The following is a 16599-nucleotide window of genomic DNA, read 5'->3' as shown; positions in this document are numbered from 1 at the left end:
TTTTATAATTGCAGATTTCAGTATTTTTAAACACCTCCCTCTCCTGGTTGCTTTAGGAAAGATGCAAACCAAGAATAAATGACAATGCATATAAATATGTTGATGTCAAACACAGCAGACTTCTTATTATTTCCTCTAATATTTTCTCATTATAGAAATCCTAGCTTTTCATCAACATAGTAAATTTGAGATATCATTTAGAGGCACTTTGATGCCACTTGCTTTCTTGGATTTTTATTATGGACCTTCAATCCAGGTTGAAATGGTCTGAATACGAAACAGAAACTTGGGAGAAGTACACAATAACAAAGCAACTTTTCTTCTGGTACCATACTCATTTATGAGTAGAGTTACAAGGTCCTAAGGTACAGCTCTGGTAAAACTCAACCACCTCAGACACAGAGGCAGAATAACAGACGTCAGAACTTTGCAAGCTGATTGTTTACCCACCAAATCATTATTTGACAACTTAAGAAGGCATAAGCTTCACAAAACATAAAGGTACAATTATTAGCGCTCCTTTTCAACATCAAGACACAAATATAGTAACACCACAGGGAAGCTCACTGCAAGCAACACTCACCTTATGATACCTCCTATATTTGGATAAAATCTTGCCATTGCTACTCCAGCTCCTACAATGGCTAGGTTCAGGATAAGCACATGGAAAAGGCTGCAGAAAGTGAGGAAAGAGTGTTAAAATCTGTTATATTTTTTACAAAATACCACCACTGGCCATCATTTACTCTAATATTTAACTGGTACATGGATGGCGCTTTCATTTGCATGACTCACTCTATTAAAGCTAATTAATTTCACAGCAAACATGTCATCTACTGAATATTCAGAGTGCCAATTTCTAAATATCTAGTATTTTGACTCAAAATATTCTTAAGAAATAAGAATGTGTAATTTGGCAATTCTTACGAAAAACATCATACATGGTACTCAGCACTCAAGTATTTCAGATGGATATTCAAATACCAAAGAAACAATACTGTATAACTTAATTCCCACAAGAAAAAATTAGCTTGTTTGCAGAATGAGCTGAATTGCTCGAAGTGAACTAATGGAAACCAGAAGAAAGGCAAAGATGCATCAAGTGGAAAACATTACAAACACTATTAAAATTTGAACTCTACTGCAATTTGATAGAGGACAAACATTTAAAATGTTGGATGTATTACAGTATATGAACTGCAATGAACTTCCTTGCTCCTGCCCTATTTATGCTGAATTTTTTTTACAAATAATTTCCTGTTGCTTTGCTTTTGCATTAGGATAAGAAAAATGGAGGTTTTCTGTTCTGCAAAGACAGCTTTTACTGTATCAGACATTCAGTGCAGTTATGCACAGAGCTGAGACTCAGGAAAGTATCACTTTTCTTTCAGGAATATGAAATGTTGGCATATTTTAGCATAAGGTAAAGTCAGGAAATAGAATAAAAACCTGTGATATTTTGGTCACACAGCTGTTTCTATGAAGGGAAAAAAGAATTCTCACAGAGGAAACATACATACACTTACAGGTTCTGTTTATTCTTCTGGAGGATATGATTTCCTAAAATATACAAAACCTGTAAGCCAAGGCTAATTTTTTCTTCACTGTAGAAAGTATGTGTATTACGGAGGATCTAACTAACTAACAAACTTTTAAGCAGTGACAACTTCCATGGCTATGGCTGAAAGGCTGCCTGCCAGTTTCCAAGTTAGGAAGAAAGATTGAAGACATAGAATAGTCTTATTAAAGTTCAGGGAAATGAAGGCAATTAAAGCACAAAGGAATAATTTAAGCTATGGACTGTTTTTGACCTTCAATCTTTAAAATTTATTTCAAAAAGACAAAAAAAATCTTCCATTTTTTACATTACATTTGTACAGTGGTACAAGAGGGGTACCTTAGAGATCAACAACTGCAATGAAACCACAGCAGCTGTATAAGATTAAAAAAAACTTAACTGAATATAAATCTGGTAAGACCCCATGAACAAAAAATAAAATCCCAAGAATCAGACTTCTTAGGGACCAAATTTGTACACCTCTCTAATACTGCTAAGGAAAGCCAGTTAACAGACCTGTTCCCAAAAAAGTGTTTGCCATTAAAAACAACTTCCTCTCTCCTACACGTGGCAGATTGCAAATCTTACTATCACGCAATCAAAGCAGAAAGTTTATGGACACAGAAAATGACAGCACTTCTTCCACTCTCTTTTTGCTGAGATTATTTTTTTAGCAAGAGGGACTAAAACCAGTGGAGGCTTACTAGTTCAAAAATGTTCTGCAAATTTGTGTCAGTTCAGAGTATTTTAGCAGAAAACCTGAAAAATCTCTGAAGTATTTTATTCTGGCATGCTTTGAAGACGTGATTTTGTTGTTCAAAGCTGTTGTTTAAAAAAATTACTTCTAGATTCTCTTAAATTTTGAAAGTAAATAGGAGTGTCTGTATCTCTGGTGTGAAATGAAACACTTCTCAGTTTCTTGATCTGGGAAATGATTATTGGGTTGAGGGGGGGGACAATGTGTTCTGGCTCAATTGAAAACAATGGTCCTCAAATGCTGAAGTCTCCAAAGCAATTCAGTACTTGTAGAGTAGTGGTTTGCAGTTTTCATTGTCAAAATTAATCAGATTCCTCAAGAACAATACCAAAATCAGAAGGTCTGAAAAGGCTTTGCACCTATCTGTTTCAATGTGAAAGATTACACTGCATTCCTCCCCTGGAATGTCCTTGCTCCTTTCTTTACCTTTTGAAACAGCCTGAGTTGTAACCATGACAGTGGACAACAGGTATTTAACCAGCAAACCCTTTCTTTTACCCAGGCAGATAGTCACAGCTCAGCTGATCTCCAGGATGGGAGAAAAGTCTTGATCTTGATGGAGAGAAAGGCATTACCATTTATTAAAAAAACCCTACCCTTCTGAATAAAGTAAAATCTGATACCTAGGGCTACAAGGAGCTACATTATTTGAGAAAGTACTTTTCTTAAGACTCTAGAGCTCCATGCAGGTATGTTCCAGACAGGAAAGCATTTCTCATAGCCCATGACATTTTAGTAAGTCCTGAATTGCTCAAGTTTAGCCTGACTTTACTGGCTTACAGTAAAATTAATGTTCACAACACACTGCAAAAGGACAGTCAGGAAAACAGCATTTGGAGGCAGGGGAAATAACCACACCACTGCTTATTACAATTATACGAAGAAAAGTATTTAGAGGACATAAGAGATTAGAAAAGATTTGGCCTGTTTGTGCTTAATCATCCTGGTCACGTACAGGTGTTTTCTAAGTGGTGTAACTTTCTCCGTCATGGTCAATGGCAGCAGAGTTGGGTGGCCCATGCCAGGGCTGGACTGTCTGCCTGGGCAGCCTGGTTAGGGCTGCTGCTCTGAGGCACAGGTTGGGCTGCCTGAAGGAGGCTATAATTCGCAAAGGAAGCACACCCATGGCAAGTATTTTATATTCTGTCCTCAGTCTCCACACTCTCAGCTGGGCAGATGAAGACTCTAGCTCTTTTCTATAAAGGGAATCACTGCTCACCTGCAAAAATCCTGCAATCCCACAAAAATGGTAACGGAAAGGAGAAGAAAAAAAGATTAGAAGAAAATGCAAACTTTCCCCTAAGTCTTTCTTTTTTCTCTCCTGGCAAGGTTAACCTTTCAGATTGACAGAGTGGAGAAACAACCTTGTATGCCAGAAGATCATTAAAGGGCTTGCTCCATCAAATTCTCTCCCACTGAAGTGGTAGTGGTAGCTACACTTAAGTCACTGAACAGCAGTGACCATATATGTCTAATTAACATATATATCTAATTAACATCCTCAAAGTAAGAATCATGTAAAAAACAGTGAAACCAAATCCTAGCACAGGAGAAATTTAAAGACAGAAACTGATTTTAAATCCCCTCAAGTTTTAAGTTCTCTCAGAAGTTTGAGACTCAGCATGGAGTCACAGGATGAGCACACACAATAAGGGAAACTGGAAAGTAAGGAAAGAAGAAAATCAGGATCACCCAAATAAGAATTTTTGAGAGGTTTCTGTATCTAAAAATGCATTTTCTTCCTGGAAATCTCACTCAAGTGACATTGGTCAAAAGACAATGAATCACAACCTTTAAGAGAAGCTAGGCAGAGGTTAGAAGAAGAGCAGACAAGCAAACATGCATGCAAACAGAAGAAATGTATTTCATTGCATCAGAAGATATACATCTCCAGGAGAACTGGCAGGTCTGCTGGGCTACCATGGAGTAAAGGGATGACAATTATTAAGGAAAGCGAAGTGATTTTTGTCTATCAGCTTATTTCACCTCTCAGAACAGGAAAGATGTTAAAAAGTTTTAAAAAATCCTAAGATTTTTAAAGCACTTTATGGACACCATATAATTAATCAAGGGAATCTCTGTCACAAATATTACTGTAGCAAAGAACCAGTAACAATAATAAAAACTGGCTTTCTGTACACATAAGAAGATCCAGAGTCAAGCAAGAAACAGCAGATAAAGCACATGCATCTGGCCCTAAATCAGCTGTTAAATGACGCCATTACAAACATATCTCATTTTAGAAAAGAAAGCAATTACTCAATACACAGAATTTTGGCCTTCCTTAACAACACCAGGGAGAGCAGAGAGAATGAACAGTTTCTTGGGTTTTGTCCCAGTACATAATTTTCCCTCTTGTAATCCGTTTACTAACATACATTTTGCAAAATAAAAGAAGGAATTAGGATGTCTTCTCTCATTTCTAAATCTTTTGCAGGAAGTAGAGAAAGGCAGAAGGATTTGTGGATTGAGTGCACCATCAGCACCAAGCTGCGTATGATGCAGTGGACATGTTGGAGGGAAGGGATGCACCTCAGGGAGCTCAGCAAGGCCAAGTAAAAGCCTCCTACACCCAGATCATGGCAATTCCAGGCACACCCACAGGCTGGGCAGAGAAGTGCTTGAGAGCAGCCCTGTGGAGAAGGACTCAGGGGTGGTGGCTGATGAAAAACTCACCATTAGCCCGCAGTGAGTGCTCCCAGCCCAGAAAGCCAAGGAAATCCTGGGCTGTATCCAAAGCAGCGCTGGCCAGCAGATTGAGAGAGGGGTTGTACCCCTCTGCTCTGCTCTGCTCTGCTCTGCTGAGACCCCACCTGGAGCACTGCATCCAGCTCTGGGGTCCCCAGCACGATGACAAGGAGCTGTTAAAACAAGTCCAGAGGAGGGCCAGGAGGTTGGTGAGAGGGCTGGAGCACCCCTGCTGTGAGGACAGGCTGAGCAACTGGGGCTGCTCAGCCTGGAGGAGAGAGGATTGTGCGGGACCTCACAGACACCTTCCAGTATCTGAAGGGGCCTACAGGGAAGCTGGAGAGGGATTCTCTGACAGGAACTGGAGTGCCAGGGCAAGGAGGAATGGATACACACTGAAAGGAGGGAAATTTAGGTTAAATATATGGAAGAAACTGTACTGTGAGGGTGATGATACAGTAGAACAGGTTGCCCAGGAAAGCTGTGGATGCCCCACCTCTGGAAGTGTGCAAGGCCAGTCTGAATGGGCAAGTATTCAAGGCCAGTTTGTAGGAGTAACCTGGTCTAGTCAAAGCTGTCCCTGCTGATGGCAGCGGGGCCGGGACTAAATGATCTTCAAGGTCCCTTCCAATCCAAACCACTCTATGATTCTATGTGATGATGCCTATAAGAAGACTACTGTGTCTAGCATGTGTACACGTGTCTTTGATTTTAAGATAGGCAGAGACACAAGTCACTGACACATGTACGTAAGAGCAATGAGAATCCTCTTTCTTAGATTCAAGGATGCTTTTGCTCTCGTCCTGACTGTTGGAAGACAAGACTCTCATTTCCTTTCAGATAGGCAAGCTCCCACTGCTCAGCTTATGTCTACTGGGGAACCTGGGAGAAAAAAAAGTTACATATTGTCTGTTTAAGCTTTTAAGTTTGGAGAGGCTGAGCTGCTTCACCACTCAAGACTATGGGTTAGTAGGATACACTATAGGTACACAGCAAAGAGTTGTTAACAGAAAAAGAACACTGCAGAGTAAAAAGCGTGACACAAAAGAGGTGAAAACCAAGTCTTCAGACAATAAAAGCTCCCTTGAAGATGAGTAAGTAGTTTCTCATTATAATCCAGTTACAATCCATGGTTTTCCACAAAAAAATAGGATATTCACCATGACATTGCTTTTGGCAGAATTTGCCTTTGATTAGATAAAAAATCTAGACTATAAATTCCAAAACAGGAAACTAATATCTTAGTGCTTTATTATAACCAGTTTCAGGTAAAGAAAAAGGGGTAAAACCCAGATAATGAAATTGATCTGAGCAATACAGTCACACCCAGGAAATAAAAACTGTCTGGCAGCCCTGTAAACGTGTGAGATCAAGCTATTTGCTTTAAGCTGCATCCGTACAGAATCCTATGTACTCCACTTATTAACTTAAGGGGTATCTGTAGCAGCAGCAGGAATCCACACCTGCAAATAACTGCTGATGTAAAGAAGCCTGGCTTTTAAAATCAGTGAGCTTCCATGTAAAGCACCCAACAGCTTAAAAATGAAGACAGGAAAATTTCTAATGGAGACTTGGACCAAAACAGTGTTTCTGTTAGGTGTTTCTGATTTAGATGTTTTTGTTGGTTTCATTTGGAAAATTATGTCAGAAGGCAAATTTATAAGACTTCTCTCATCTGCAAAGAAAACCTAATGTAAGAAAGATGCACCTATGAAAAGATATGTGATTTAGCCCATAGAATCATACAGTTAAACGAGGCTAGGTTGCCAACAGAGATCATGCTCTTTGCCTCCTTTTTCATCCTCACACAAAAATTTTCTCCAGGCATGTGACTCAGGATATTCTCCTCCATATATTTACTTATACAGACATCTAAGAGGTGAAGCATGAATCTCTACAGATCAATCTTATTGCCCAAGAGCTGTTAGCCCTGATTAATGAGGATTTTGAAAAAAGAACCCAACTATATTCAACTATTAGTACAGTGCTTGGTTCCCTACACAAAAAGCTACAGAATTTAATATTTCCAAGTAGGTTGTGCAGAGTGAATCAACAGGTTCTCTGGTAAGATATCAAGTCTATGTCAGTAAGAGCAAAAGTTTCATATCTGTAAAACATTTCCCTACAAAAGCAGCTCAGGGGAAAAACAAAAATACTGCAGTTTTTCTTACAGAGGTAATAAAGTGCTACTAAAGGAGATTTGTCAGCTTAGGTGACTGGTGAGAACCAGTCATGAAGACACATTTCACAACCAGTAAATCTTTACTATCCTCCCAGAGACATGCTCTGCGCTTGCTACCAGCCTTCAGTAAGTCTTCACCACATAGAAAAAAACAAAGATGCAATGTAAATGCACAGAAGCCAGAGCCTGAAGGTTAATTCAGTGATTTCTGTGCTGTATTTGAGAAACCTGGGATGCTAGACAGCAAGAGAGAGCCCATCAGCCAGAACATACTACCTTATCACTATAGGCTGGAGAGGCTAATATGGCTTCCTAGAAACCATTTTTGACTACTCAGAAGCTTTAAATACTTCACTATAAGGAGTCTTAAAACAAAGTACATTTAAATATGAGTGAAGCTACCCACAGGACATCCTGGAGACAAGAATCAAGCAAGCATCTGCATCATCAAATTCGTCATATGTGATGGCTTAAAACAGCAAGCTGGAATTAACCTGAGAAGAGACTGGCATAAAGCTGTAGGTTCTAGGAGAGCCCATGAGGGAAATGAAAACCATTCTGGTCAGAGAGTAACTAGAGGGAGGAGATAGGAAAAGGCATATCCACATAATATAAAGGACAAGACTATTTCCCCACGGCTGTGAAATCCATCTTTAGCACTTAAATAAATGGCCTTGTTTCCAGCAGTAACTTGCAGCAGTTCCTAAAAATCCCAATGTTGAACTGCATACAATTCTGAGTCAAAAAAGGCAGGCACTTATTTCGCTGCCTAATTTTAGGCATTCAGTTTCTAGAACTTATTTCAGGACTCAGAAGAAACCTGAAACTTGAAACAACATCTCTGCAGACCTGAACTGCTGATGACACAGAGGAAATATACATTCCTTCCAGAGATTTTTTTTTCCTTTCCTCCATCAACAGTAATTCACAATACAAAATAAGAAACTTGGAGATAAATGGCAACTTCTCAGCTGTGACAAATTCAGTACTCTGGTACTCCAAATATAAATGTCCTAGGTTTTATTTAAGAAACCAAACTAAAACTGAAATCTGCATCAGCTATTCCCTGGAGTACAGACATTGTACAAATGCAAGGGTGTGGCTCATCTCTGAAATTAGCATCTGAAAAGCTATTTTTATAAGCATAGCAGCAGCCCAGATAGCACAACTAACAACTCACTTAGCTATTAGCTCTGTTTGAAAACAGATGGATGATTACTAATCATGCACAATCAAAACAAAGATGGCATGCTGAAAGGCCAGTATCTGGAATATATGTTTTTCACAGCTTAAGGATTGCAAGATGAAATGCTCCTGGACTAAACAATTTTTTTTCCTGTGCAACTTTTCTTTTGTCATATAATTGCATAACCCAAAGGGACTGTGTTGACAAAATCATATTGATAAAATGAAGAGCTAAACTAAAAGAACCCCCCCCTTATTCTGCTCTGGCAAACTGTAACAGTTCTGATCCGCAGGCATGCCTTTCACCCTGACTCTACAAACTGTGAAACTAGCTTATGAAATTAACCTAATGCACAAAGAAAATCCCCAAAAACATAGCCAAATTTCTGACAACGGAAAGCCACTTAAGGAGAGTGTGCCAAACTATTGTACAGAAACAAACTTCTTACCTTGGGTAAGCATTTCCAAAAAACTGTTTTAACAGCTGAACTCGTGCCAGATAGCCCAATAGTGGGTATACAGTCATCATTTGGAACAGCAGGAATATTCTTGCAACAAATGACATGATGTCATCACTGGGAAAGTTATCTAGAAAATTCTAAACATATAAGTAGTGTTACACATCAATGGTGGCTTGTTTACATATATCTGCTGGCTTTTAATATCCATGTGCCAGAAAGAATGGCACAAAATCCAAATAATTACAATTGCTAAATGAATTCCATAACATGAAAAACCCTCTCCCTCTTTTACAACTGCCACCAAATAACAATCAATTTTTGAATATTACTAAGCTGATGTCAGTGTTAATGTTAGTATTGCGTAACAAATTGCTTTCTGATCTTCTGAACATCCTCAAACAATCCAGGCTGTGAAAAGGCCACATCTTTGAATCATCTAAAGATGATTCAAATAATATAATAAAGAATCATCTGACCTTTTAGGCAGATGGATTCATATGCTCCTTTTATCTGTCATATCACACCTACTTATTAAAAACAGTTACTTTGTGAGTAAAACTCCATTACATACAAATGAGGAAGGGATCATACACTACTAGTGGGAACATCTGAAAAAGTGTTATAACATTTAAACATCATAGAAATACACAAACAGCTTCATAAGTACCTGAGATAGCTGCAGAAAATAAATGGGAAGAAAATAACTCATTATCTTTTATTTAATTGAGGATTTCATCCTGTGAAATTATTTCAGGTGGTTAAAAAAATCATTTCATGGTTTAACAGTGGTACCAGTTAAATGCTGCCTTATTGCTAAATATTGTGCCAGAGCTATAGAACACCTAGCATAAAATGGATCCCCCACTGATAACTGCTATCTCTGAAGCAATTTAGGGTGTGGAAATCAGTTTTGCCTAGAAGCAGATAAGAGTTTTTTGCCTTCAAAGGGTATTTCATGTGGTGCTATTATCTGAATAACTCTGCTGGCAAGGCTCACCAGAGTGTCAGACTCCAGAGTATCAGACTTCAAAAGTAATTGCAGCGAGGACTCCTATCTAAACAAGCTTGCTTTCACATTCTATTTCTTCTGGAATCCCATTCAGTCACTGCACACACTTCTCAGGATTAAAGAAGCTAAAGAAATGAAAAGCTCAATTGTTCACTTGTTCATTTTGGTCCTTCATCACTTTCACAGAGTATTTATTAAATGTCTGTTTTTCATTGAAATATTGGGAACCATTTATGAATATAAATGAGATAACACAAGCATTACTCTTCTGTTCGTGGTAGTGCCCACGAGGTGTCCCACCAACTGACCACAGTCAAGTGCAGATGCTCCTGCCAGGGTAAATCATGAAGCAAGCAGCAGTAGCTGGGGCTTTTTTATTGTGTATTTATTAAAAGGTTAAGGACAAATATATTTATATTTGTATATATCAAATATAAATATATTTATCTTGGCATGTATTAGGAAGAGCATTGCCAGCAGGTCGAGGTAGGTGATCCTGCCCCTCTACTCAGCCCTGGTGAGGCACATCTGGAGCGCTGTGTCCAGTTCTGGGCTCCTCAGGACAACAGACATGCAGCTCCTGGAGCGGGTCCAGCTCAGTGCTACAAAGATGACCAAGGAACTGGAGCATCTCTCTTACAAGGAAAGGCTGGGGGGGCTAGGCCTATTCCTGTTGCACCTCATCAGTGTATACAGGTGAAAGGAGGGTGCCACAGGTGATCTGGCTCTTCTTGGTGGTGCCAAGCAATAGGACAAGAGACAATGGGCAGAAACTGATGCACAGAGAGTTCCAGTTAAACACGACAAAGAACTTCTTCACAGTGTGAGTGACTGTGCACCGTGAACAGACTGTCCACAGAAGTTCTGGAGTCTCCCCCACTGAAGCTATTCCAGAACCATCTGGATGCAATCCTGTGCCATATGCTCCGGGATGGCCTTCCTTGAACACGGAGGTTGGATCAGATGTCCCACTTTGGTCCCTCCAAAAAACCCATTTTGTGATTCCATGAAATACATACTGCAGTAAAATATCTCACCTGTTCAATACATTCTTTGGATAATGGTGGAGAAGGAAAAGATGCAAAAATTATCACTCCAACATACAGGTATGTTAGTCCAACCAGGAAGTATGCAATAGAGAGGTCTCTCACCTGAGGAAAAACAAGATTTATTTTGGCCAGCACTTACACAGAAAACCAGATGAAATAAAAACCTCATAAGAAGATTTCTATTTCATGTATTACTGTTACTTTTATATGCATTACTTTCTTATAATTACTACTACCACTTGTACATTTTTATTTTTACTTCCTACTGCTTGGATGGAGAACTGGTTCTGATCAGATCAGAAAACTGCAAGAAAATACCCCAAAGTGGTGCTAGACAAGTATTGTTTATCTCTCAACATACAAAAAAGGCACCATGAATGAGACATGCTAATAGATGTAGCATGTTGTTCCTGATGCATAAGTATACACTAGTTATTAAAACATACAAGGAATCCCTTCTACTTTCTTACATTCACCTACTCCTACTAAGACCCTTGGAACACAGACTCTCCTGTCTAAGACAGAAAGCCCAGAAAGCCCTATGTTAAATTTCTTGTCATGAATAAAATCTTGCAATTGAAGACATCAGTCTACCCAACTGCAGATGTAATACAAAGGAATTTAATCAAAGGTTTTAAGGAAGGAGTGTCAAAGCTAGGGTCCTAAATCTACACTTAACTACACTACATACACTTAAGTAGGGATTTAAACCTAAACTTCAATGTTCAGTTCTGAAAACTTTGGCTATCTTTTTAAGATATATAATACATACAAATATTTTCTACTACACAAAAATAATCACACATTTATTACAGGAAAATAACTGGCAAAACTAATTAAGTACTTTATGAAACTAGAGAATCCACATAGTCATCAGATTGATCTCACAGCAATGTACTTGTTCTCCTACATAAATTCCTTCCTTTGGAAATAAAGAGGGAGACCATTTGTTTCTAGTTATTAGCTAACTAAATTCTGTATAAGCTTATGTTACAGTACAAAACACTCATCACCTTACAGAAAACCATTTGTTCAGCTGCTGCTAATCATCAGCTTCTTAATGGATTACTAGTAATGTTTCAATACATGGCCCTATTTTCCCAAGACTGAGAAGCAAGTCGTACTAGCTCAGGCATAGTACCAAATTATTAGGATTATACTGCTTTCCAGTCCAGGGTGATAATTATCACCTCCAGCCAGCTCACTGAGCATGAGCAAAGCTTCCTCACATCTGTAAATGGAAATGTTTCCCTAAGTGCTTCTTCACCCTGTCTCACTGACAGAATAAGCATATTCTACACCACTCTAGGCTCTGCCAAGGGCAAGGCAATCCCTGAGGAAAGTATAAAATACTAGATTATGAGTTGTGAGAGAAATTCAGATGGAAGCCAGTTTTTTGTGAATGGCGTGGAATCTCCTATTCATTTTGCCAGTGTTTTTGGGATAGAAGATTGCTGTCTGATGAGGAATATTATTTGCCTCTTAGAGGCTGATGGGAAAAAGGCATCAGTATGATTTCAACATATTCCAGGGTGGCTTTCAACCTCCTAGCAGCTGCACATTTCTACCTACAACCTCTTCCTCCTGCTGACCACTTAAATGCACAAGGGAGATGATTTCCTACATTTCACTCTCCTCATACTGGCCACTGAGTAAGGACTATCAACTTTCATCAGAAGCTGAGCAGTCGCCTTTTCTTTAAATTATATGCAGAATTTCTCCTCATGACATGAGAAGTTGTACAGGTTTTTATATAACATCTGCATCTTCAAAAGCACTAGTTCCCACCCACTGTAAGAACTTATTTTAAGAATATTAAATATGAGCATCCAAATTTCTTGCAGGTATTTATCAATAACTTCCATTAATTTCAGGACTCAGAGACACAGTAAGGTGGTTTTGCAAAGAGACACAGACTCTCATCTCTTGAGGACAGGACTTGGACAATTTTTCAAAACACATCCAAAACCTTCTTAACGCACATAATCTACCAAAACCTGCTTTAAATCTGGTATTTTAGGTGTAGTCCTGACACATAAAAACAGTACACTAACTCACAGTTGTTATTTGTACTCTGCCTACACGTAAGTTCTACAACCAACTGTAAAACTACTTTTGCTGTGACGAGTGCATACAGTTGTGAGGGCAAGAAATCTGAAATAAAATTCTTAGTGCTTCCTTTGGATATGAAAAATGGTAAATAGGTGGCGTGCTATTACCTCCAACAGGTACTTGCACCAGTACTAACCAGCTCATGTTTCCAGAGTTTGTAAGGGTGTATGCTTTAACCTATGCTGAAACTAAGTGAGATAATTTTGATAATTTATTTTCATAGCATGTAATACACAGACTGTTTTCTCCAGGTGTTGTCACCATACAGAGTACCCAGATTTTGATTTGAATAAGCTACTAAAAAAGACAACTTGAAAACCTGGATTTATTTTTTTCTCAAACATGCATCAGCTCCCTTCCAAATACATGCTTCTGTGTATAAGATGGTTACCTTTGTACAACAAGATGTGCTTATGTAACAGGAACATCTTTTGATTAATGTTCATTATTCCTCAAGACACCTGGGTTCACTCCCTAAAGACCTTGACAGTAGTGTTTAGACTTCATAATTCAAGATAAAATCAAAGGACATATGGGGGAGAGATAAAAGGATTATTTTAATTAAGAGCAATAGCTACACTTTTTTTGTTTTAAATATGATACTTGAGGCATTTACATTCAAAGTGGACATTGCTGTGGTGAAAGCTGCCTAAGCATAAAAATATAGCAATTCTTACAGCCACAGTTTAAGAGTCAAACTTGTAGAAAAAACAATGCTGGAAGCAGGAAGTATTTGTAGAATCACGGTTGAAGTCTCAATGTAAGTATCTAAGGTAACATGCAGGTGACAGTCCGTAAGGATCACAGCCTGACACCTGCCAAACCCTTCTCAAATACACCTGAAGTAACAGGCAGATTTTCAGACAGAGCTTGGAGAGTACATGTCAGCTGCAGTTACTGCTGACAGGGAGCTCTCCTGGTCAGATCCACAGAATAAAGTGTTAGAAGTGCTGCTGGAAGAAGAGAAAATTGGGTGATCAAGGCTGGCAGAAGCAGTAGAACAAAGAAAGAAATCAGCCTCCTAACAAAAGGATGAGTCGTGGAGCTAACAAAGACAACCCTGAAAGTTCAAGACACGGTACCACATCCACAGAGCAGTCGGTATTCAGGTGCTGGCCAGAAAAAAAAAAAAAACTGACATGGCACAGAGAAGGTTCTGTGGATCTATGGACATTTCTTACATGATGCTGCTACAGGCTACTTCCAGGCCTTGATTTGCCTGCTGAATGCCATGGAGAAAACAATTCACTTCCTTCCTCACTACCTTCCTCACTGAAAGCTAGTTTGTGGAGCTGCTTCTTGGATGGAGAAGCCTGTATCAGTGCTTAGTAATGATTACCACATTTGAAATACCTTTCAATCATCCCATTTCAGATTAGTGTCTCCTCAGGAGAGACGCTGTCTCTGCAATATCTCAACAGGACTTTGATCTATATCATAAAAATAGACTTCACCTGCTCATGCATCAAGGGCAAGTAGTAACATTTAACTGGGTGACAAAAATAAGTACTTCAACAGGATAGATGATACTGTACATAATTTTGGCAGGAAATAGAAACCAATGGTATGGCACTGTCGACGCAGCAACCTTCAATAGAAACTCACACTGTTTACAGGGAATAAAGCGTTTCAATACTGCAAAATAAATACCATTTACAGCTCCATGCCTTCTGCAGTTAATACCTAGACAAAAAACATCTCCCCAGTCACAGCCTTTCTCCCAGGTATATCCACAAATAACTGTTAGGAGACAGCACCAGCATATTTATGCCTGTAGATCATGGTGGGCTTGTGTAGCATCCATAGTGTGGCTCAAGGAAACTGATCACAAACATGAATCAGGAAAAAAACAACCAACTAAAACCCACACCCAAACTCCTTTTTGTGGGTGGGTTACATTTCCTATGCAATTTGTTTTTGAACCATTTGACTGATACTGTACAAAAACTTACGTTAATAAATACAAGGAGGCAGCAGCAGTGGGAGATGGGACCAGGAAGCTCAATTCTGAACTAAAAACCTGCTTACAGGGCTTCTCCCGGCTGTGCTGCTGACATGTGGCTTACTCTGGTGCACTGCTCTTCTCTTCTCACACCCACACCACTGTACAGGAATAGCGGCCAGAGCAATCCTCCCCCATGTGTATTTTAGCTTTGGGCTGTGATGCATGCCTGTGACCAGAATGGAAGCTGCTATTGTTTTGAATTTCTGACTCCGTAAGAGGAATGTTATTGTTTGTCTTACTCTTTTCCACCTCCCCAGAGAGCTGTTCTGTGACCTCTAGTTTCAGTAAGTTTTGCTCAAGACTAAAACAGTGCTTTTCCAGCTTGCCAAGTTCTGTGCCTTTTGACAGAACACAGAGGGAAGCGCCATGTTAACAGGTCCATCAATAAAACAGTGAAGTTTTTATCCATGGAGTTATGTCAGTATCACCCCACCAAATATTGAGAGAAGAAAGCATCCTGTAAATATATGGGAAAACTCCCCCATGACCTATGACAGAGTGCAAGACCCCTATGCATACGGAAATCTCCCACTTAGCCCAGCAGCTTAGTGACATAATCACAAAACAGCTCTTCAAGAGCATAGGTGCTTCATTAACATTTGCAAAGCACTTTTGAGATGTAGGTGAAAGGCTCCTGTACAGCTACAAAGAGGAAAAGAAACCTCCAGCCAAATAAAACTACTACAAGAATTACACAGAGATTTGTTTTGCCATTAAAAATCTTTCCTGCCATGCTTCAAAGCTGTCCTTTCTAAGCAATCTGAACATTCTTCTGGAATGCAGAGTTTTGTTAAGGGCTTCAGATCCAGCTACGGCTGACTTGGAAATTCAAGTTAAGCTCCAGGGAGGGTTTTAGAAAAGCTGATTCAAATGCAGGCAGCAGTTTCTTCCTCCTTCACACAGGAAAAGCAAGCTGGAGAACACTCCAGGCGCTGCTCTTTGCATCTGATTGCTTGCTCTGATGTAAACAGAGCGGGGAAAACACACAGGAAAACCTTGAAGATGGAATGAGGGTATTAGGCCTCCTGTGCATATAGAGCTGATTGCTGGAGATCTAGCCTTTAGAATTTGAAAGCCACAGTTAAACAGAAATCTTGCCCTTCTCCACATCATAAATTTTTCTTAAGGAAATTGAGAAAAAGCTTATTTAGCCTTCTTTGCCCAGATCTCCAGCTGTTAAAACTAATTTCTGAGAAGGCCTAAGCCCCCAGAAGCCTTCCTGGAGAAGAATTCATGACTCCTGTGCAGATACATCATTAACAAGCTGGTCTTGATTCACAGGTAAAAGGAAGTAACTCTGCAGACTTCTAAAGCCTAAGAGGTTATCTCACTGCATCAGTACATAATCTGCACTTCACTGTCAAATAATCAAATCTGTTATATTTTATCTGATGTGCTGCATAGGCATCTGGCTCTTAGTGGCACTGATTCAGTAGGGGGAACAAGATGACATCCAGAGGTTCCTTACAACCTCAAGCATTCTGGGATTCTATGATTTCATTACAGTTTTTCATACAGCTAGTATTTCAAAATCTTTTTATGTTATTGCAGGTAGCTTTACAGCTAACATTTAAATGAAGCTGGACAAGAATC

General features: G+C 39.3%; 1 protein-coding gene across 4 annotated transcripts in view; it reads right to left on the bottom strand.

The window, feature by feature from the left end:
• SLC38A9 (solute carrier family 38 member 9) overlaps positions 1 to 16599 on the bottom strand; it is a 48419-nt gene that overhangs the window by 6259 nt on the left and 25561 nt on the right. For all 4 annotated transcript variants that reach the window (XM_041470804.1, XM_041470805.1, XM_041470806.1 and 1 more), the window contains 3 exons: positions 10878 to 10991; positions 8820 to 8968; positions 584 to 673 (listed from right to left, as the gene is read on the bottom strand). In XM_041470804.1, coding sequence (XP_041326738.1) covers positions 584 to 673; positions 8820 to 8968; positions 10878 to 10991 — 353 coding nt within the window. The remainder of the gene's footprint in view (positions 1 to 583; positions 674 to 8819; positions 8969 to 10877; positions 10992 to 16599) is intronic.

The sequence above is a fragment of the Pyrgilauda ruficollis genome, unplaced genomic scaffold, assembly GCF_017590135.1.
Source record: "Pyrgilauda ruficollis isolate IOZ18807 unplaced genomic scaffold, ASM1759013v1 scaffold25, whole genome shotgun sequence".
Lineage (NCBI taxonomy): Eukaryota > Metazoa > Chordata > Aves > Passeriformes > Passeridae > Pyrgilauda > Pyrgilauda ruficollis.
Note: the sequence above shows the minus strand (reverse complement) of the source record. Positions and strands in the feature narration are given on the sequence as shown.